General features: G+C 54.9%; 1 protein-coding gene across 1 annotated transcript; it reads left to right on the forward strand.

Annotated features, from left to right (window-relative positions):
• Positions 1-1,185: 1,185 nt before the first annotated feature.
• On the forward strand, positions 1,186-23,397 carry GGT1 (gamma-glutamyltransferase 1). The gene is made up of 14 exons (XM_037496416.2): positions 1,186-1,517; positions 12,477-12,613; positions 13,170-13,331; positions 15,084-15,214; positions 15,333-15,419; positions 17,057-17,249; positions 17,632-17,789; positions 18,636-18,782; positions 19,218-19,354; positions 21,745-21,932; positions 22,149-22,276; positions 22,362-22,474; positions 22,548-22,661; positions 22,989-23,397. Exons 3-14 carry the CDS (start codon positions 13,174-13,176, stop codon positions 23,133-23,135), a joined length of 1,701 nt encoding a protein of 566 aa, XP_037352313.1. The 5' UTR covers positions 1,186-1,517; positions 12,477-12,613; positions 13,170-13,173; the 3' UTR covers positions 23,136-23,397.

Genomic DNA, 23,397 nt, shown 5'->3' on the forward strand with positions numbered 1-23,397 from the left:
AAGCTGATGGAGGAATGAAGCTCTTTTGGTGCTCTGTGGAGAGTTTCCCCTGGAGCTAACTCTATAGTGACAGGAAGAGGTAATAGAGAGCACAGGAGTCAAAGATCTAGGCTCAGGACCTGGATTTGAATCCCCTGGATCAACTACTTTTGGGGTGTGCAAACATTGGCAAATAGGTAGTTGTATTCATTTCTGTGGCTGTGAGAAATTACCACACTTGGTGGCTTAATACAAAAGAAATATATTCTCTCACAGTTCTAGAAGCTAGAAATCTGAAATTAATTGGGACAGCAGGGCCATGATCCTCTGAAGTTACAAGGGAGACTCTTTGTTTGCCACTTCCAGCTTTAGGTGTGGCCCATAGTCCTTGGCATTCCTTGGCTTGTAGCTGCATCACTCCACAGATTCTGGGCCTGCCCTCTGTGTTGGGCAGCCAGTAAGGTGGGAAGTTGGGGGGCCAGAGGATCAGGTGGGTGGGTGGGAAACACAGCACAGGGCTGTCTGGGGGCACTCTAGACCCTAAGGGCGGACCTCACAGACCCAAGGCGGGGGTCAGTGGAGTCGCGCACGTTGCTAGGGGGAAGCAGGGTTTTATAGGGTGAGGAAAGGTCAGGTGGGTAGGGGAAAAGTTTGTAGGGCAGGTAGAGGTTCTTTGTCTGAGATGAGACTTGTAGGGGGAGGGGGGAGGCTCATTGTCTGAGTCCTCCAGGCAGGTATCCGCATTCCTGCCCCCCAGGTGGGCTTCCTGGTTGGCTCCTGCATTCTGGCCTCCTGCATGGACCTTTCACCAAATAAGGTCACATTTCCAAATAAGTTCTCAGGTGGGGTATGAATTTGGGGGGGTGCTATTCAGCCCACTATAGTGGCCTCTGTAAATCTGTTTCCTCTTCTGTAAAATGGGGAAAATAAAATACCTACCTGGCAAAGGGTTGGAAGGATAAAATACAACAAGAAAAGAGACCAGCACACAGCAGTGTTGCAGTGTGGGAACTCTTTTTCACTAATGAATCCTCTATAGTAACTGAAGCCATCACTGGTCCATTCAGTGATGACAGACACAGGTTTGCAGCAACAGCCACTCTGCAGTGGGGAGAGCTATGAAGGGAATCCCTGCCCCAGGCACTGCGGGAGGCCAGGAAGGCACCAGCCCAGGAAGTGGAGGCTTCCAGAGGGGGTGACTTTTTTTAAAAGGTTATTTATTTATGCAAATTTATGCATACAAGGGCGGGTGCAGGCTAGAGTTATGGGGTGTGGAGGTGAGAGGACCTACCAGAGACAGAGTGGGGAACAGAACAGGCAGACTGAAACATGCTGCTGAGGGGAGCAGCCAGCAAGACAGGAGAGGTCTGCTGTGCCATGTGAGTCAGCTCCCTGGCCCAGGATGGAACTCATGCCTCAGTGGCTGCGGACAGCTTCATAGTGCTGAGATTTAACCTCTTGCACCACTTGGGAGGTCCCAAAAGAAAGTGACTTGGAGGCTGGAGTCTAAAGGAAGAGTTTTCACCTCACGTAGTAAGGTGAGTCCCAGAGGTAGAACCAAGATGAACTTCACAGAGGAAGGGGCGGGGAACCTGCAGGGCAGGAGTTTATCCGGAAGGCCAAGGGGGCCTTTGAAAGTTTTTTCCGGTGGGAGAGGGAGGAGCTCAGATTTGCATGCAGAGCGCTGGGACTGACTTGGGGGAAACGTGGTGGGGCTGGGGACCTGTGAATTGCCAGGTGAGAGGGGTAGTCCTTGGCGCACTGGGGGTCAGATGTGGTGGAGAAGGGTGTAGAGGCAGGGGCAGTTGGATGGGCCAGGGAGGATGCAGGGGTGGTGGCCTAGACTCTGGCTAGAGTGACTGGGGAGGTCTGGGAGGGAAGTTGCTTAGCTCAGGTCTGAGCACGTGGTACCTGATGCACCCGAAATATCAGCGGGCACTATGTTTTGATGCCGGAATTGTCAGGCCTAGTCTCCCAGCCAGGATCGGATTTCAGGCTGCAGGGCAGCAGGGCAGCGCTGAGCCCCAGCCGCTAGACCCCCCACGGGTTGGTGTCTCACGAAGCCGCAGCAGGAACTTCGCAGACGCTCAGGCAAGCAAGCGAGAAGAGGCAGGTTTGTTTAGAAAAAGTTTATTGAGGAGAAAAAGAACAGAAATAAAGTGGGACTCCCAGGCCAGGGAACCAGGCCTGGGAGGGGCAAGGAAGCCAAAGTGGAGTCGTGTCTCAGGGAATATAGACTTTCTTTCCCTCATTATTCTAAAGCTCCACCAGTCTCCTTGTGATTGGTCAGTTTTTGGCTGTCTCACTTAATTTGCTACTGAGTGGGGGATCTTCACATTCCTTATCTAACAGGTCTGTCTTTCCCCATTTGTTATATCTTTATCTTTATGGTCTAGCCCTCCCGGTGAGCATCTTTACACTTTATCTTCTCATCTGAAGAAAACCAGGACCATCCTTAACAAGATTATCTGTGGTTCTAGGATGTTTGTTTTTCCCAGTGGAATTGGTTTCATTTCCTTGCTCGTCCTTATCTCTGAAGCCTTCCTGAATTCTTTAAAGGTCCCCTCTTGCACTGTCCTAAAACTGCCTAATAACCCTAGCTTGCCCTGTCTCAGTTTCAGCAGAGCCCTGGCAAAGGGTCAGTTTGACGGGGTAAATGTGGTATGAGGAAGGTCCTGGAAGCCTAGGTTACTGAACACTTTCCATGCATGGAAAGTGTTGGGGGCAGGGGCCTCTCTCGTGGCACAAAGAGTTGGGTCAGCACTCTGAAGCTATCCGTAGCCACTGCAACATGAGTTTGATCCCCAGTCAGGGAGCTAACCCACATGGCTCAGCAGACCTCTCCGGTCTCGCCTGCTGCTCCCCTCAGCAGTGTGTTTCAGTAGATCTGCCTGCCACACCCCAGCTCTTGTATGCATAAATAAATAAATCTTTAAAAAAGAAAGAAAGTGTTGGGGGCAGCTTTGGCATCAGTGAAACCTCAGGTCTGTTCAGTTCCAGGCTAGGTCAGGCGGAGTGGGAGAGGGTAGACGGGTACTTAAGCCTTTGACTCCCGGGAGCAAGTGAGCAGAAATGAGTGGAGATGAATATGTTGGCTCTTTCGGAGACCAGGCCCATGCTGGGTGGGGGCCTCCTCCCCCACCCCCTGGAGCTCCCAGACACCACAGATAATTATGAGGTGATAGGATAAATGGTACCTGTGCCGGATGTGGTGGACAGGGTGGACTGGGTGGCCAGGTGGGGGCACCCAGGCTGCAGGCCTGGGTGTTGTTTCTGCGGAGGTAGTGGGCTCTCAACTGTAGCTGGTAAATATCCAGCTCAGAGACTCTGCCCAACGACTGTTTTAATTATCCCTGCCCCCCAGATGAAAAACAGTGCAGGAAGAGGAGCGGTTGGGGGTAAATTCAAACTTAGAAATTCTAGAGCCCATGCTCTTGGCGGTATTGGCATTCTGCCTCCAAGTTTGGGAGTTGGACTTGGTCCACCAGGTGCTAGACTGGCCGGGCTGCTGGGTCTTCCCAGGTGTTAACAAGCTGACATCTCTAGAGGCCCACACACTTGGCTGCACTCCAGCCTCTGCCCTCACATCAAAGGTGAGTGCTGAACCATCGACTGCTGCAAATGGCGCCAGAGTTGTCGGCTGGGCTCTGGGGGCATGGAGGCTCTGCCTGTGCTCGCCATTTGCCAGCGCTTACCTCCCTGCTGCCACTGGGCAACCAGCACCCCCTGCACAGAGTCTTTCTCCCATCTCTTCAGTGTGGTTTGCATGGCTCAAGAGGCTGTGACCAGGTAGGCACAGGGCCTGCTACCTAGGGTGATAGTGGGGTAGAGGGTGGCACTGCTCCTCTGCTCTGTGGCCTCAGACAGTGAACAGGCGAGAACCTGCCTGCAGAAGACATTTCAGGAAGGCAAATTGGCCCTTGATATTGGGAAGAACCATGGTCCCGCTGTCTCTAGAGGTAGAGAGCCCCCCCCCCCCCCGTCAGGAAACGTGTATAGCTGACCTTTCTGGTGTGCTAGACATGGGCAATTGAGACAAGGCATTTGGGATTCTGTTAGCCTAAAGTTGATTAAGATGCTAGGATGTTGGCATTTGAAATCACTTTTGTCAGCCACCTAGCCAGTGTCTCCTTGGAGCTGGCTGATACCAGAGCACACCAAGTGTCCCGGATGATGTCAGCTTTCCTGATTTCCAGGTCCTGAGATACCATCCCAGCAGTTCTGGAGGACAGCTGGGTGTTTGCATCTGGGTGTGCCTGGCTCACTCTCTGGAAGGCTCTGACTGCTGTTAGTTCCCAAATGTTGTGTCTCATGTGGGACATGAGGCTCTTCATGTGGGACCTGCACTTCACGGAGTCAGACACAGTCACTCCTGGGACCTGACAGTGGGGTGGAGCCAAGCCAAAGCTGCTGTGGGACACCAGTTGCAGGAAGTGGTTTGCACGCATACCCTGTGTCATAGGTCCCTGCTTGCCTGTTCATCCGAATGGCTTTGGGCAAGTAAGTAACTTCCTATCTCAGGTTGTGGTTTCCTGCGCTGCAAATACCCCTCTTGCCCCACTGGTGCCTTGTTTTCCCAGGCACAGAGGTGTGGCAGAGCTGAGCCTGTCAAAACAGGTAGAGTCTTAGAGGCTACTGTGGCCTATTTCTCAGGTGGGGAGATGGCGGTGACTAGCCTCCCCTGCCCACTGTCCAGCTCCTTGAGCCTCCAGCCTGGCCAAGGCCCCAAAGGCTTTCCAGGTTACTGGTGCCAGCACAGCAGAAGTGATTTGCAGATTAAAGGCATTAGGATATTAGGTTGAGCCCACCCCCTCATGTTGCCTTTGTAGTTGCTTCTGCCTAAAGGCCAGCCCCCGCCCAGGAAAACTCCTCAAGGAAAAAGGACACAGAGCCCAACTCAGTCAGTCCCCAACCAGTGCCCCCATCAACATTCCCTTCTTCCCATAGCCCTTGCCCTCTTCTTGGTTCCTGGAGCCCACCAGGGTCTTAATGAGTGAGCCAAGGTTAATGGGTTACCCAGCCCAGTGACACATTCACCAGCCTCCCTGGACTCTCAAAGTCCAGACACACTGGCCTGGCCTTCAAGGTCTAAGCTCAGGCACTTCCCTTTCCAACCATGACACCTCAGGACTCAGGAAGGGCCCCGGGAGGTCAAGTTTCCCTTGCACCTTCACTGCTGGGGAGGCCCCCAGTGTCTGCCTCCAGAATGGAGGCAGCTCCATACTCAAGTGCTTCCCTCCATCTGGCTCATTCAGCCACAGGTGTGGGGTGGGTGGAGGAGGCCTGGGTGGAACTACTTGACTTTTCTGAAGAAAATTTTGAAGAGGCCATGACACCCAGGAAGTGGACTTTTTGGCGTATCTTCTTGGCGTGTCCACCCCAACCTACTCCCAGCCTCAAGTTACCTGCCCCCACAGTCTCCATCACTGGGTCTGTCCCTCTCTTGGTGGCCTGGGCTCTTCCTCTTCCTCAGTTGATTATACTATTGCCTCTCCAGTCTGTCTGGGCTCCTTGAGAGATGATTCTGAACAGGCCAGGATCAGATGAGAGAATGAATAAATGAATTTGAGCCAGGACTGTGCTAGTGGGAGCATTCTGGAGGCAGCTCGCCTGTGTGGACCTCCCCTGGAGGGCTGAGGTGTGTGGGCACGCCTGGGCCTGCCAGCCCTCTGGGGGCACCCACTCCCTCTTATTTGACGGGCAGAGTAGGTGGGGGATGAGCTGAAGGCTTCATCCCCTTCCTCCATTGCCTTTTGCCCTCCAGCCCTCTGGGTATGATCTCAGAAAGTTGGATAAGGAACTTTCTGGATCACTCCTTTCAGGCTAGGTGACCATGGTCCTTGAAGTGACAGCCCCTAGACATCCTACTTATGGCGCCGAGCAGGAGTGGAGAAGAGGACATCTCCCATCCTGGAGCTATGGACAGAGCCTTAGACTCCTCAGATCTGGTGGGGGTCTCAGATGCTTTCACTCCAAACCGTCTTAGTTTAGGCACTCCAGGTACTATGTGACCCCACTCTGGATATCCTAAAGGGGGGAAGAGGGGCTCACTTCCCCCTAGGAGACCCTTTCTCTCCCTGAAAACCAGCCTTATTCAGCCCCAACGAGGCCCTCACACTCAGGTCTTTCATTCAGGGTTTGGGTGCCCGCTGGGCTCAGTGAGCCTGGCAGCTATCCCAGGTCACACAGCTCCAGGGAAAGGACCAGGATCCAGGCCTCTTCCCACCTGGAAAGGATCCTGTGCCTTTAAAGCCTCCCCCCACCCCAGGCCGGCAGGGGGAGGGAGGGGAGGAGCTGGGTCACAGTTGGGCTTTGGGGACTCAGCTCAGTGCTGGAGAGCTGCAGGAGGACCAGCCTGGGAACCAGGTGAGTGGGGCCCCAGGTGAGCCAGCACAGTGTCTGGCAGATCCCCTATGCTGTGTGACCCCAAGGTCTACTCACCCTCTCTGAGTCGCTGGGCCTCTTAGGTGAGAGAGCTCATATTTGGGCCTCCTGGGAGCACCTAGAGGCCCGGGTCCAGCCCCAGCCTTTGCACATGCTGGTGGATTCTGGTAGAGTCCCTCTTCTTCTCTGGGCCTCAGTCTACACACCTGCTCAGTGGGGTGAGCTGGCCCTCATGGTGAAGGGAGCGGGCCCTTGTGGACAAATCCTGCAGAGGAGTTGGCCAGGTGGGCAGAGCCTTGATTCTTTGGATCTGGGCTGAGATTCCGTTTCTTGTTTGGTAAGTGGGTTTTAGAATGTCCGTCAAAGCTTTCTGGTTCATTCAGCCACAGGTGTGGGGTGGGTGGAGGAGGGCTGGGTGGAACTACTTGGCTTTCCTGAAGAAAACTTTGAAGAGGCCACAACACACAGGAAGTGGACTTTTTGGAATTAGAGAGGGTGGAGTGTAGCGTAAAGAGATTGAGGACCAGGAGGATCTGGCAGGTGAGGTGACGCCCTGAGGGGTGTGGTGTGCATTCTGGAGTGAATCTGTGATGGGGGCTCAAGTGCTGTGTCCTGGGGCATACCTGTTCCTCTTGGGTTTCTGACTTTGGCTGTGGTGGGGGTGGGGTAGGGTCAGTTGTGCAAGGAGCCATTGCACAACTCTAGGGGGCGCCGCCACCTTGCGGTCACACCATGCATCTCCCAGCTGTTGTGACATATTTCTAGAAGGTAGTGATCATCGAGTCTTGTGGAAGTTGTCTTTTTTAAATTCTCAGCCCTCAGCCACCAGGGTGAACAGCAAGGGAGACGGTCTGGGTAGCGGTACTTGTCTCCTTCCGACATGTGGCAGCGGGATGAAAAAGGATTACTCAGAGTCCATGTCTAGAACAGCGAGAAGCCTAGAGGGACCACACCACGAAGGTGCAGCCCAGCTCCAAGTGCAGTTTCTTTTTTATTTAGAATCAGAAAATAAAAATGATCAAAGAAGCAGCAGGCAAACTGCTTATGCAAAAGTGTATGGGGAGCGAGTAAGCAGCTGGCCCCAGCCAAGGTTGGGAACTAGGGAGAAAGTCAAGGAAAGTCTCAGTGTTTACGCTGCTCTCACCATCACACCTATTCTGTTTCTGCACATGGCTGTTTTCAGCATGTAGAGATCCTCAGACCAGGAATTTTGCCCTGAGAGGTTCCTTAACTTTCCCTGTTTTTGCACACTGAGAGGCACAGAATAGTTAAAGCAAAGGGTAATCAAGGCAAAGTCACAGAATAGTTGAGGCACACAATAATCCAGGCTCCCACAGTGTTTGCATCCCTGGGTGCAGGCAGGGCTGGGGAAGCTGGTGAGTGGTGTCTTACCCTCTGGGAGGTGACTGCTTGCTGTGGGCTGGCAGTGGTGGGGCCAAGGGGGTGAGTCCCAGGCCCATTTGCTGGTCTGTGGGCTAACTCCCTGGAACCAGCTGACCTTGGTCAAGTTGCTTCCACCTGAGCCTCATTTTCCTGTCTGAATTTGGGGCTGTGTTCTGGTTTCACCTCTGTGGATTTGGGGTTAAAGTGACACAGCCATTGGGTTGGGTTAGATTAACAGATAAACTCCAGGCTGGCTGCTATCTTCCTCTTCCTTGTGCTCTCCTCTTTGCTGCCTCCTGGGAACCTGCCTTGCTTAGCCTCCACTCAGCTCATGAGAGTACTGGTGGGTGTGGTGCTGATGGCAAGGCTTGCATATTTCTAGGAACTGGGAGCGCACCATCTTTTGTGCCTGGGACAAGAGCCATGGGTCCGGAGGAGACCTCTAGCCCCCAGCCAGCAACTTTACTGGGATGAAACAGTTTCCCCAGATGTATCCCCCTAGGTTTCCTCTCTGCATGAAGGGAGTGGGGTCTGACTGGGACAGAATGTGACATGTTTGCCATATGAGGAAAGGCCTTCTTTGTTCTGTAAGTCATATTTCTGTTGACATAGCTTTTATTTTATTTTTTTTTTAAGATTTATTTATTTATTTATACATGCACTGGGTACAGTCAGAAGCGCGGGAGGGTGAGAGAATTCACCAGAGCCAGAGCGGGGAGCAGAGCAGGCAGAAGGACCGAAGTACACTGCTGAGGGGAGCAGCGGGCGGCAGGAGAGGTCTGCGCGCCATGTGGGACCCTCCTCTGGTGGCCGGGGAGCAGCTGGGGATCGAACCGGCGCCGCAGAGGCTGTGGGCAGCTTCGCAACCCAGCGCTCAACCGCTGCGCCACTGGGGAGGCCCTGACATAGCTTTTAATGTGAAGTCTTCCCTTATGTCTCCCATCCCTGGAACCTACAACTACTGCTAGGTTTTACCTGTGTCCCATCACAGGCAGCTCTGCTCCAACTTAACCCTAGCTCAGGATTTTTCTGTTGGGCTCATTGGTGGGATCTGTAAAATCCTCTGCCCCATTCCCTCAGACTTTCTTCCTGTCTTTCTGTTGCTGCTGATACTCTTGTATTTTTTTTTTTTAAGATTTGTTTATTTATGCGTACAAGAGCTGGGGTGAAGGCCAAAGTGTGTGTGTCGGCGGGGTGGGGTTTGAGAGGGTTTACCAGAGTCAGTGGGGAACAGAACAGCCAGACTGACCGAAATACACTGCTGAGGGGCGCAGCGGGTGAGGCAGGAGAAGTCCGCTGCGCCATGTGGAGCTCCCTGGGCCAGGATCGAACTCATGCTGGAGTGGCTGCGGACAGCTTCATAGTGCTGACGCTTAACCCCTTGTGCCACCAGGGAGGCCCTACTCTTGTATCTTGTGCCACCCCAGGCAGGAGGCAAACTGTTGAGCAAACTTGGGCGAAAGACAGAGCCTTGTGGCTCTCCACTATCACACCCCTCCGCCCCAGCTGACTGCCCTGCCATGCAGCCACTTAGGCAGGGCCACGTCCCCTGACATTCCTGGCTAGTGGCCAGCCCTTGTGGCCAGGTCCTGGGTATTCAGCCCCTGCCTTATGCCTTGTCCATCTTCCCAGTCGCCCTGGTCTGCAGGGCTAGGGAGAATGTCCAGCAAAATAACTCTGTCACTGCAATTCACGTTTTGTGTTGATTTCATGGGAGTGCAGTTGGTGGGTTCTACCCCAAGCCTGCTCAAGGGCAGTAGGGGACAGGACAGGCCTGTTTTGTCTATGTGACCCTGGGCCGGGCAGCAGTATCTGATTAGCTTCCTTGCATCCTATCAGATGGCTTAAACTTTCAAGAAGGTTGTGGATTAAGTGTTGCAGATGGGGGCAGCAGATCTAGAAGCAGCAGATCAGGGAGCTGAGGAGGGAGATGTACTCCAAGAAATGGCTGACCCTTATTCTTGGCAGAAGAAGGCCATGGAGTGTGGGGAGTGGTGTTCAAGTTTTCCTGGGTGGGATATGTTGCTGCTTCTGGCTTGGGATCTCTTTGGTGGGCAGATCAGGGACCTGCAGTAACTTGGGGCAGGTAGGAGATGGCCAGGCTTATGTTGGGCCAGCTCTGGCCTTCACTGGGCCCTCCCTTTCTAGGATGTTCAGGTAGCTGCTTGGGTCTTGGGGCACTAACATTCTTGGATAAGTGGTGGAACTGGTTGGGAAGACAGGCCTCAGGCCACGTTCTAGGAAGCCACCCTTGGTGTCCACTTGCCAAGTGTGATGAGGCCTCGCAGGTTCCAGTTCTGGTCTGGTACTAACCACACCCCATCTCTGGGACACTGTGTCTGTTCCCACAGTTCAGAGATTCTGAATAGAACAGGGTGAGTCAGTGGGGGACCCCACCTGCCGTTCACTGGAGGGCTGTACTAGAGGACACTCACCTTGGAGGCAATCAAGTCCTGGAGAGAAGAACCCCTTCCTAGCTCCTCAGTACCTCCTACCTGCTGCCCAGGACCCTTCCAGGACTTCATGAACTTTAGTCACGTGGTAATAGGCAAGTCCCTGTGCTACCTTGCTTCCTTGATATCAGTCTCTGGCAGTCTTCCCTGCCAGGCTGGACCTTTTAGAGAAATCGCCTGCTTTCCACCCTATTCAGACACCTCCACATGTGCCACGGAGATGCAGGGTGCCCCCTAGCCAGCCCGTCACACCCTCTGGGACTAGGTGAACACGTGAGTTCTTCTGCCCTTTCCTGTCTCTGCTTCTCCTGGGAGGTGCCCACCCCTGGATCCCAACCCCAGAGGCCCCCTGAGGAGCTCTGCAGGCGTGGCTGTGCACTGTGGCTGAGACTTTCCCAGGCAGACAAATCTGCCTCTTCCTCCCAGGCATGCCCCAGCCTAGAGCTGAGGTCTGAGGAACACGGGCTTTCCTGGGCCTCTGCTGCTCCTGGGCCTCAGGTAAGCCCACCAGGGTCACAAGGAGTGGAGCCAAGGGTTGAGGCCAAGCACTGTGCCTGACCCACTCTCTGGCCTTAGTTTGCCCTCCTGATGTCGATTTGGGTGAGAGCCTTTGGCTTGTACATTGTTTTAGTGAGTCTTTGAGAAAATGTGGGGTGAGGGTGGGAAACGGAAGCCTGGTTCCCCAGCAGGGTGTCTTCCGCAGGACAGGACTGTGGACTTCTGCAGGGGGGGAGGAGGGCGGGGACCGTGACTGGGCCAGCCTCCCTGCTGGGAGGAAGGCCTGGGAGGAGGTGGTAAGTCAGTGTGGCTCACCCCCTCCCAACATGCCCTGGCAATCTGAGCCTCACTGGGTGTTCCTGCTTCTCAGAAACCCATTTGGAGCCTTTAGATGGATGGATGGAGGGACACAGGGGAGGCTGGAGCATGGATCTCAGGGGGTCATGGCTGACTCACCCCAGTGGTCCGAGGGGAGTCTCAATTCATGGCCCTAAGCCTGGGAGAAACGGGGCCATTCCCTCAAGTTACCCAGCATGGCCTGACCCAAGAATGGGACTGAGAGAGTCTCTTGGTGGATGGGTCTGTGCCTAAACTGAGCCTAGTCCCAGCTTGCTCTGCCCCATGGGATGGGAAAGGTCTTTGTCTGGACCTGATGCTGCATTTTGCTGGCCCAGCTCCTGAGGCCTCTTGGACCTCCCAGCAGAGCTATCTCCATTAGGAACCCTTAACCCTGACCTGGCATCCCTGCCAGTGCCTAGAGTATGCCAGGTCTGGCAGAGGGCAGAGAGCAGAAGACAAGGCCTGTCCTCAGGGCGGGGCCTGCTTGGCACTTTGGACAGAGCCCTCTGACTGCTTTTTGAAGGACTAAAGAGCAGTTGATAATGGTAGGAGGGAGGGCAGGGTGGGGGCTGTGTGGGAGTCTAGGCCAGAACCATGGTGCCCATATTTGGTCAAGGTGGAGGGGAGGGGCTGGCTATACTCCTACTGGGGACATGGGGTAGTGGTCTGCCACAGGATCTCTGATTGAGCTGGGAGGTGTAAAACCTTCCATGCTGGTATCTAGATGCTCCACACATAGGGAGCATAGACACACACGCATCTATTTTTGGACGCGTGTTTAGCCCCAAATATGACCCTCTGAATAGGGACAGGAAAAGTCAAAGGGCTCCGGGCTGGAGCTCACTGGAGGGAGAACTGAGTCTGGGAGAAGGGAACCCCTGCCTCTGTCATCACACCTCGTTGCCTCCACTGCAGAGATCTCAAGGCTCACTGCTGTCCTTCCCCACACAGCCTGGAAGGGAGCCAACAGGACATCAATAAACGAGAGGTCAATCACCTTCCCTATGCCCATTCAGGTGTTCGGGGCAAAGTGTAGCTGTGATATTTAATTGCAGCCAACACTTATTTAGTACCTCACACTTTCCAACCCACTAAATCTTCACACTTCCGAGAAGACAGTTGGTCAGTGGCTTGCTCAAGGCCCCACAGCCCACCAGTGGCATGTCCAGGCTGAGGAGCAGCAGGCTGTTCTAGAGCCTGAACGCTCCCTCACCTTGGCCCAGCATGCCTGGGGCTCTGCCACCTCGTCCTAAGGCATGCTCACTGCCCTCCCTGCCTCGCTGCGTGCTCACCCTCTTTGCTGAGCCTGGGAGCAATGCTGAGCAAATTCATGCTGATCACTTCCTCTTCTCTCTGGAGCTCTGGAGGCAGAGAAATCTGACAGAACTTCCTGGGGAGGGCTGGGGTGGGTGTGCTTCAGGTACACTTTTCAATTTTTAGAAGAACAAGGAGACTGCGTGGTTGAGGTGTCTCTCTGGAGCAGATTCTGGGGCCATAGACTCCTGCAGAGTGTGAGAGAGACCCCAGTCACCTTATCAGCACTTCCAGTCACCCACCTCTTGTGGCCACCTCCCCAGGTGAGGCTCTGGGCTTCCCTCTGCAGACAGAAGGTAGGACTGGCTCTGTGATCTGAGGATTCCAGAAGAGACTGTGGGTGTGACGGTGTGACAGAAGCTAAACCCCATGCTCCGTGGCAGGCCCCTCTAGGGGACCGGGGAAATGCTGGGCCCTGAGCTGCGGTGGGAGACATGATGGATCAGGCTAGGCTGGGTCCTCCAGGAGCCTCTGCTTGGCAGCAGGGGCTAAGCCACTAGAGGATACAAAGCCCTGAAATCAGGGTTCTCCCGGGGTCCCTGCTGGGATGGACTCCTTTCTGGGCTAGGGCCCTGAGGGGAAGAAGGGAGGAGGTAGGGCCGAACTGGGCCAGGACCTCTGGCAGAGAGAATGACCTGAGCAAAGGCCTGGATAGCTCACATATGTTCTGGGAAGCTTGGGGACTTCAGGGAGGTCTCTGCGGCTAGACTGGGCTGTGCCTTGTAGGATGGGGGTCTAGATGTGTCCAAGGGGTGGGCCAGTGGCGGTCCCCTGAACCTGCTCCCTCTGCTCCCCCAACTCCCACCCCCGTGCCTGCAGAGCCATGAAGAAGCGGGGCATGGTGCTGGCCCTGCTGACCGTGGTCCTGGTGTTCCTCATCATCGGCCTTTGCCTCTGGCTGCCCTCCTCCAAGTCACCTGACCATGTGTACCCCAAGGCGGCCGTGGCTGCTGATGCCAAGCACTGCTCCGAGATTGGGAGGTAAGGACATCTATCTGGGCAGGACGTGGGGACACAGGCCTGGAGATGACTATATAAGTGGGCCTGTCCATGATCCTTGGCTTGCTGAGACTCAGTTTTCCCACATGCAAACAGGCTGCCTGGGCAGGGGATGTCCTTTCCTTGGATGCTCTCGTCAGTTTCTAATCACAGGGTCAGGGGCACTGTCCCTGAGAGCAGGGTGCCATCTTCCAGTGCCCAGGGAGACCCCTTGTCTCAGTTTTAAGGTGCCTGTCTCTTTGGATTAAGCTCTGTTGTTTCATGTGGGGTTTTTGTTGGTGCAACCTGCTTACTTTATATGGAAAGATCAAAGGCACTTGAAAGATTCAAACAGAAAAAAAATAAATTATTGGCAAAAAGTAACAATTTTCTTTCTATTTAGAAAATGGAAACTAAGTCCATTAGTTTTGTTACAGGGCAGGGAGAGGGGCACCCCAGACCCCCCAAACCTGCCTGCTCTAAATAGGTTCTGCCATCCACTGCATCAACACAAAACATATGAGACTTTAATGAAAAGGAACTCTAATGCAATTAGTAAACAATACAGAAAAGGCAAAGAATATAGTTTCTAAATCAAGTACCCACAGTTACCCGTCCCCTCATCGGTAAAAGTCCAGCCAAATGGGATTGGCCCAGGGCAAGGCCCCAAAGCCTGCCACAGTCTAAAGCATCTTCCAGTGGGGACCCACAGAAAAGGATCAGAAACAACCAGACAAGTCTGGGAGGAAAAGAGCAAAATCAACATCAAGACAAAAACCACCATTGTCTCCTCCCCACGGGTCTCTCACCCACATCTGTGTCACCCAGCCCACGACCAAAAGGCGAGTGCCGTTTCTTCACGCGTCTCTCTCTGCTCCACGTGCCTCCTCCAGGTCTCCTTCTGGCTCTCATTCCTGCTTCCTCCCTTCCTCCATCCCTTCTGCAGCATCTTCTTCTCCCTGCTCAGCCCTACCCTCCTTGGCCCTCCACCCTCCTGGACAACAGAACCCGTCCTATTGTCCCCACATGAAACAACAGAGCTTAATCCAAAGAGACAGGCACCTTAAAACTGAGACAAGGGGTCTCCCTGGGCACTGGAAGATGGCACCCTGCTCTCAGGGACAGTGCCCCTGACCCTGTGATTAGAAACTGACGAGAGCATCCAAGGAAAGGACATCCCCTGCCCAGGCAGCCTGTTTGCATGTGGGAAAACTGAGTCTCAGCAAGCCAAGGGTCATGGACAAGGGTGGGGTAGGAAACCTGAAACTTCCCCCTTTCCTGGGGACCACCCTGTTACAGTTTTAGAGTTATGTTTTATTTATTTTTAAGATTTATTTTATTTATTTATGCATGCAAGAGCTGGGGTACAGGCCAGAGATGCGGTGGGGGGATGGGGGAGGGTGAGAGGATTCACCAGAGACAGAGTGGGGAGCAGAACAGGCAGACTGACCGAAGCACACCACTGAGGGGAGCAGTGGGCGAGACTGGAGAGGTCTCCTGCGCCATGTGGGTTTCTCCCTGGCCAGCCTGGGATCGAACTTGTGCTGCAGAGGCTGCTATTGCTTCATAGTGCTGATGCTTAACCCCTTGCACCACCGGGAGGCCCTAGAGTTATATTTAAAAAAAAAAAAAAAAAAAAAACAGCTCCAGGGACTCCTCTCCCATCCCTCTTTGGGGGAGTGGAGGTGGCAGTGTCATGTCCATGGGGTTGGGGACCCCGAAGGTTCTCATGCCTCCATTCACATGCCCCGGCAGGGACGCACTGCGGGACGGTGGCTCAGCAGTGGACGCTGCCATCGCGGCCTTGCTGTGTGTGGGGCTCATGAACGCCCACAGCATGGGCATCGGAGGTGGCCTGTTCCTCACCATCTACGACAGCAACACGCGTGAGTGCTGCAGGGAGCCCAGGCTGTGCTAAGGCTGGAGTGACCCTGGGTTCACCCCTGGGTTCAGCAGGGGTGGGGTTGGCTTTGGTGTGACCTGCTCACCTGTTTCTCCTTGCAGGAAAAGCTGAGGTGATCAATGCCCGAGAGGTGGCCCCTGAACTGGCCTTTTCCAACATGTTCAACGGCTCAGACCAATCCCAGGAAGGTGAGAGGGAGGCCAGGGTATGGGGCAAGACAGACCGTGTGAGCATGCCCTTGTTGGCGCCAGGGACCATGCTGGCAGTCCCAGACACCCCTCTCCCATCCCTTCCTGGCCCCGTGACCCTCACGCAATGAATGGTCAAGACCATCCTCATGGAGGATGAAGGGACAGAGCCTTTGTTATTTCTGGCCGGCCCCACTAGGGTCGTGCTGTGTTAGCACATGGAAAGAATCATTCTTACCACAATAGTCACTCACTGGGGGTCACTCGGGCCAGCAGCACTCTGCTCTCTTGTCTGGTGAGCCTGTTGAGCCCTCCTTGTACACTTGGCACTATGTGGATTCCCGTTTTTCAGGTGGGGATGCTGAGGCCCAGAGAGGTCATACAAACCAGTGAAGTCACACAGTAGAGATTGTACCCAGGCTGTCTGAACAGACACCCACGTCATTCATTCATGTGCTCATTAGTGGGACTAGCTCTTGAGAGTACAAGGTGCAATCTCTTTTTTTCTAATTTATAGAGGTTTTTTAGCCTCTGTCTTGTAACCTATAGAGGAGGTTGCCTCACTTGTCAGGCAGTTGAGTCAGTGGTCACTAGGGACCACCGCTCCAAGGGCCCCCTGATCACAGGATAAGAAGCTGGAGGAGAGGTGGGCACACCTGCCATCCATAGCTGGTCTGACCCAGGAATGACGGGAGGAGAAAGTGGGGACAGGAAAGGTGAGCCTTGGAGGAAAAAGCTGGCAGCATCAGGGTCATTGGTCACTGCCGGCAGGATGGTGTGAGACCCTGAGTGGTGGAGGTCAGGGGAGCATTTCTTTAAGGTGGAAGGAGTTGTGTGCTAGTGTGAGACCTTCTGAAATTCGCAGTTTTAATAACTGTACTTTCAGAAGCTCGTGCCCACCTTTGGGATGGTGAGGCCACTCTGGGGCTGCAGTCTCCCAGGCTGGTTGTTGCTGAAGTGGCCTTGGTGGGATGGTGGCCTTGGCTGTGCCTGCCTGCATCTCAGTCCAGTTTAGGGCGTGATGGGCAGTGGGTTATGTCTCTGATGGAATCTTGGGCTCCTCGAGGTTCAGCGCTAGAAGACAGGGCATGGTCTTCAGAAAACTGAAGCCCAGACAGCAGACAGGGCAGGGCTGCAGCTCAGGTCCCAGTTCTGGGACAACAGGAGAGAGGAAGGGGGTCCTTGCCTTGAAACTGGGCCAGCATTGAGGGGGACCTGGACTTGTGTTGGGGGCTTGGGCAGGTTCAGTGGAACCCTTGTATCTTATGGAATGAGAGGTCGTGTGCCAGGAGGCTCAGGCTGAGTAACGATGGGTGGTCTGGTTTTCCAGTCTCATTGTGCAACCTCGAACCTGGTACAGGATTTCAGACATGGTGGCACCTGTGGAGACAGGCTTCTAGGCCAGGGACAACAGAACCCAAAACACTGCTCCCCCCTCTCCCTCTTGGGAGATGCCCTTAAAAGGCATCCCTAGCCTATATGAATTCTTGCCTCCCACATTCAGATGTGACCTCAAAAATCTATTTCCTTTCTAAGCTTCTCTGGTCCCATCTGGGGACTGTGCCTGGAATGCTGCCCCAGAGAGGCCCTGGTGTCCCCTGCCTGGAGCCATTAACCACATCCTGCTCCCTCTGCAGGGGGCCTGTCGGTGGCTGTTCCTGGCGAGCTCCGAGGCTATGAGCTGGCACACCGGCGGCACGGACGGCTGCCCTGGGCTCGCCTCTTCCAGCCCAGCATCCAGCTGGCCCGCCAGGGGTTTCCTGTGGGGAAGGGCTTGGCGGCTGCCCTGGAGAGAAGCCGCGCAGTCATTGAGCGACAACCAGAGCTGTGGTATGTCTGTGGGTACCGGCCCCCACCCCCTGGGCACAGGCTCGGGGGGCATGGCCCAAGATCCCTGCATGCTCCTGAGAGGCTGGCAGAGTACTTTCAGAAACCTGCTGAGAGGATCCAGGAGTGGTCAGAGCATATCCTGAGCCTGATGCATGGGGTCCTGGCTGGGGTGTCCTGAGTGGCAGGGGACTCTAGGAGGCATGGACTGGACACGCAGGGATCAAGCCTTGAGTGACAGAGCCATTCCTCCTGTGGACAGACACGCGTTGTCCTTTGTTCTCATCCTCCTGAGTGTGTGTGTTTAGGCCTTGGGGTAAGGCAGGGGTGTGGCTCCCAGAGCCTGTCCCACCCACCTGCCTCACAGGAACCCCCTTTGCCCCAGTGAGGTGTTCTGCCGGGATGGGAAGATTCTGAAGGAGGGGGACAGAGTGACCATGCCGAAGCTGGCGGACACATATCAGACACTGGCAACGGAGGGTGCCCAGGCCTTCTACAATGGGAGCCTCACAGCCCAGATTGTCAAGGACATCAAGGCGGCTGGTGAGGGGGTGACCTTGGGGGCTTGGTTCAAGGAACTGCAGAGTGGGAACCCCTGAAGGTCCAGGGGCCTGGGGTCCTTTGATCCTGTCTTGGCTGAGCACCAGACCCTCAGGGTCAGTATGAGACCAGGAGATAAAGCCCCTGGGGGATAAATGCAGGTGTTAAGCAGGAGCTGGGACTGGGGAAGCCCTGACAAGTGATGCAGAGAGCTTCCTGGAGGAGGTGTGCCTCAATTGCAGGTGAGGTTGGACTTTGTAGGCAGATGGGAGGGGCATTCTTGGCAGAGGGCGCAGCCCAAGATCCTGAGAGAAGGGATTTGAATCTCTGAGTGGGTCGCAAGGGTGGACTTGGCTTAGTCAGAGATGCATTGAAGGGGCTGCCTGTAGGGGCAGGTTCTGACAGATTTGGGCCCAGGAGCTTGGCTGTGGCTTTCTTCATATGTTATTTTTGTCCGTGTGTCAGGGAGGAAGGTGATTATATTGACCTTTACCACTGACGCCGGAAATTAGTCTGTAAATACCTCATCTGTCTGGAGCCATATCCTTGGAGAATTAAGAGCCTCTTTCCACCCACCCATTAGTCATAGGAGGAGGGGGTTGAGCTGGGGGGAGATGGGAGCGTTATTTTCCACTTAGAGAAGACCCTTTGGCTCTCAAGAGGAAAAAAAGCAGACTTGGAAGGCTAGTGGCGCTGGCAAGTTGAGGGGGGCTGGCCCGGGCCTGGCCATGAAGAGGTGGTACTGTTAGGAAGGACAAGGGGTCTGAGGTCGGTGGAAGGGCTGGTGCAGGGATCCCAGCTGGATGGCTTCTTGTACCTCTGCCCCACTGAGCTGCTGCCCGGTTGCAGGGGGCATTGTGACCATCAAGGACCTGAACAACTACGCTGCCGAGGTTATTAAGCCGCTGAATATCACCCTTGGGGAAGACCGGCTTTATGTGCCCAGCGCCCCCCTCAGTGGACCCGTGCTGGCCCTCATCCTCAACATCCTCAAAGGTGAGTCGTCCCATGTGGCCCTTCAGGGGGCACTACAGACCCACTGTGACCCTCAGGAGCTGGAAAAGGCAGGTTGGGAGGGACAGAGGCGTGGATCATTGTCCCAAGTGTGGGGTGAGGGAGTGAAGTGGGAAGGGGCTCTGGTTTGGCCTAGACACCCAGCAATGGAAAGTTCACAGCCTGGATTCTGGTCCAAAGGCGCATCTAAGTGGTCATCTGCGACTGTGCGGCCTGGGCAACCCTCTGGCTGGGTGTGTGCAGGCCGGGCTGGGACTACTTCATCCATCCGAAGTGGCCCCCTGCTGTTGGTTATTAAATATTCCTCCTCTCAAGATGGGCCAAGTGATTCAGGGAGTTGTGACCCCACCCTGGGGTGAGCTGGCATGTCCCAAGGTTTCTGGGGCTGCCAACGTGCACCTGGCTCTGCCCTGCCAGGATACAATTTCTCCCGGGCAAGTGTGGAGACAGCTGAGCAGAAGGGACTGACGTACCACCGCATCGTGGAAGCCTTCCGGTTTGCCTACGCCAAGAGGACCCTGCTTGGGGACCCCAAGTTTATTAACGTGACTCAGGTAAGGGGCAGGGGCTGACACTTGATGGATGGGGGGCCTGCTGTGGAGGTGCCAGGGGGACTCCCTGGGACACCCACAGCCTTACTCATGTTTTATTAATCTGTTCCCACCACCAGCTTTGGTCATGGACCTACTATGTGCAGGGATAAACTGGTGACCCCTGAGTCCCAACCTTTGTCCCCTGGAGCTCACAGTGTGGGGAAGGCCAGGACAGACAGTCTTCACAAGGAGTGATTAGTGCTCCCCCGAACATACACAAGTACACCCACCTCAGGGCCACTGTACATGCTGTGCCCTTGGCCTGGAAGGTTCTGGAGTAGTTGATGCTGAGGTGTGGAATGCACAGGGTGGTTGGAGTCCTCAGAGGTGATGAGAAGGTTGGGTGCAGGGGAGAGGATCCACATTTCAGTGTAGAGGACTCACCTACTTATCCCCTGGTCACACCAAGGAGCTAATACCTTCCAGATCCCACTGCTCAATACACTCTCTGCCAAGTGCCCTGGCTCGAGATTGGGCCTCCACTGAGACCCCCATCATATTCTTCCTTACCTACGTGGATCCACCTTTCCAGGACAGACCTGAAGACCTCTCACACTGACCTGTAAGCTACCAGGAGGGGCCTCTGCTCCCCGGCTGTCCTCCTGATCTCCCAGGTCTCTTCGTTTTCTCAGTGACTCATACACCAGCTCCCCATTACAGCCAGCAACCTGGTGGCTTATGTCCCTGAGACAACAGGAACCACCACAATGTGGCCCCTCCCTTTTGGCTAAGTTGGCCCACGTGCTAACTCAGCTCACCCTTCCTACAATGCTGCTCTGTGCCTCTCCCCGCCGGCCTGTTGTCTCTCCAGCCGTCTCCTGACAAATTCACTCTTCCTCGCTGCACACCCACACTGCTAGAGCCCCACATCCAGCCTCAGTTTCCCCTTCTTCCCCTCTAGCAGCATAGCGCATGGCTCACCTACTCCTCGCCTTGACATTTTGTTTTGCAGAGGGTAGACATTTTGCCACATCGCCTTCCTCTCTCCCCATCTCCCTCCGTCTCTCTATTATGGGCCGTACCTTTTTCTGAGTCAGTGGACAGTAAGTCGCAGATATCACTTTGGGTATCTCCTAACGAGGGGAGCCTCACCCCGAGGGTCCCAGGGTCCTTCAGGTTGGTTGGAGCCCCTCAAGGTCACTCCTTGCAGCAACTTGCCACTGTTACCTGTTACCTTGCCACTGTTACCAACATGCCAGTCTCTTACCTGACAACTTCCTTGCCTGTATTGATGATTTTTAAATCCCATGGCCTTTATCTGACCTGTTTCCTCCGGAATAGATTTGAGGAATAGATTAGTCAATTAATCCATAGGGGGTTGCCAAAACCTGGAGGTGTTTTCTCTGCTTGATCCCCAGGACCTTGCTGGCTCCTCTTTTCCTCCTCTCCTCCCCTTTCTCTGTTGTCTCCTTTCTGTCTGCCCTTGACACGCTGGGGACCCTGCCATGTTAATGTCGATGTCTCCATGTTTATCCCTCAGCCTGATCTTACTTGTGAACTTCGCAGCCCACTTGACATATGTCTTCAGTCTCCAATGGGCACCCATCCCAAATCAAGCTCCCACTGTCCCCAGTTTTGCCCCTTCCATGGTGTTCACCTCTCCAGTCAACCACCACTCTGGCCTGAAGATTTAGGGTCACCTTTGACTCCTCTTTCTCTCCCACTTGGGCAAGTGACCATCATCTCCATACCTGGTTGATATCTTACCTCCCAGTTGGGTTTACCCTTATTCCTCACAATGCTGCCTGAGGTATCCTGTGAAAACACCCCCAGGGAATCTCACTCTTCTGCCCCAAGCCTCTGTGGCTCAACCAAAAGTCCTTGGAGATGCTTGTGGATTCCTATAAGAACGTCACCCCCTATTGACATCTTCAACCACCCCTCTCCCTCACCCCACTCGCTCTCTGCCTGAGGAGCCTTCCTCAAGGCCTTTGCATTTACAGTTCAGGCCTCAATCAGGGCTCTTTTCAGATGTCATCTTCTCCAAGAAGTCTTCTCTGTATCTCCATGCCCCTTACCTGACTTGTTCTTTCAGACACATTCTCTGCCACCAGGGCAGGAACCTGCATGTCTGGTTCTGGCTGGTGTCCCAGTGTCAGGCACACAGTCCAACAAATGAATGAACGATTGAATGCAACGAGAGCAGGGTTTGAGGGTAGCTACACACAGACAGAGTCGCTGGACTATGGCAGAGACAGTGCGAGGGGGCCACAGGGGTCAGCGAGGTTCAGGATGGAGGAGGGTTGTGGTCAGAGCCATGGTCAGGGGTCTCCTGAGAGCTGCTCCCACAAGCCTGTGCCCCCTCCCTGCCCCCCCCCCACCTCCTCAGGCCAGCTCTGGGGTCTCGGCAGGTGGTCCGCAACATGACCTCCGAGTTCTTTGCCGCCCAACTCCGGGCCCGGATCTCCGATGACACCACATACCCGGCCTCCTACTATGAGCCTGAGTTCTACACGCCCAACGACGGGGGTACTGCCCACCTGTCAGTGGTCTCGGAAGATGGCAGCGCCGTGTCAGCTACCAGTACCATCAACCTCTAGTACGGGCCGCCAGGTGGCCTGGGTGGGCCAGGGGCTGCCTGCATGTCCTCGAGGGGACTCCATCACCCCCTTCCATGACGGGAAACTGAGGCCCCAACTTATAGAGTGCTTGCTCCCGTCCCACAGGGAGCTAGTTGGCACTTTGGTGGGTGGGAAGTCTTCTGATGGGTGGGGCAGGACTAGGGTGGACAGTTTCTGACCCAACTGGTCTGCAGCTTTGGTTCCAAGGTGCGATCACCTGTCAGTGGAATCCTGTTCAATGATGAAATGGATGACTTCAGCTCCCCTAACATCACTAACCAGTTTGGGGTACCCCCCTCTCCAGCCAACTTCATCATGCCAGGTGTGGCATTGGGGGATTGGGTGGGGTGGGATTGGCTGGTGTCCTGGGCAGGCAGCTAACAGTGTCTCTGCCCCTCCCACCACAGGAAAGCAGCCACTCTCATCGATGTGCCCAGCAATCATCGTTGGCCAGGATGGTCGGGTCCGCATGGTGGTGGGCGCTTCCGGGGGCACACAGATCACCACAGCCACTGCACTGGTATGTGCCACCCTCCTGTCCGCCCAGCCCCTGCCCCAGGGCCATGCTGACCCCATTCCCACCCTACCTCCAGGCCATTATCAATAGCCTGTGGTTCGGCTACGATGCGAAGAGGGCAGTAGAGGAGCCCCGGCTGCACAATCAACTTCTACCCAATACCACAACGCTGGAGAAAGACATTGACCAGGTGGGGTGGGGAAACTGAGTCACAGTGGGTGTCCATAGGGTGTCCTGGGGTGGAAGCTTGGATCTCTCAAGTCATCACAGCGTAGATAATGGCTGGTGTCCTCTGTCTGGAGGAGGTGACCCTCACCCCCCTGCCTGTGTCATCTTGAGTCCTTGTACATGGGGCCAGGCTGTCCGCTCCAATGATACCTCACAGATGCAACTCACTCTTCTGGTCACTTGGCTGGAAATATCTCCATCTGGGTCTCTGAAGCCCAAGACTGTGTAGGTGTGATTCAGATGGCGTCATGAGCCCTGCTGAGGCCCCGATCTCCTCTCCTACCTCCAGGCCGTGGTTACAGCTCTGAAGACCCGGAACCACTACACGGATATCAGGTCCACCTTTATTGCTGTGGTGCAGGCCATCACCCGCACGACTGATGGCTGGGCAGCTGCCTCAGACTCCAGGAAAGGCGGGGAGCCTGCTGGCTACTGAGCACCCAGGGGACAAGGCTGACCGGCAACCCAGGAAAAAGATGCTTGTCAGGGCCAGAGTGGGACTTTGGGAGATGTGCTTCCCCTGTGGGTGACAAAGAAGTGCAATAAATGGGGGCTGCAGCGCCAGGCTCTGGACAGCCTTGCTGGCTCCTGGCTTTCTAAGCTGCAGCATTCTCTGTGTGAAATGCAGTCACCTAGCCCCGGAAGATGGAGAGGCAGGATTTGGAGGTCTTTACAACCCAGGCACTAGAGGTAGCATC

The sequence above is a fragment of the Talpa occidentalis genome, unplaced genomic scaffold (genome assembly GCF_014898055.3).
Source record: "Talpa occidentalis isolate TD23 unplaced genomic scaffold, MPIMG_talOcc4v2.1 talOcc4.8, whole genome shotgun sequence".
Lineage (NCBI taxonomy): Eukaryota > Metazoa > Chordata > Mammalia > Eulipotyphla > Talpidae > Talpa > Talpa occidentalis.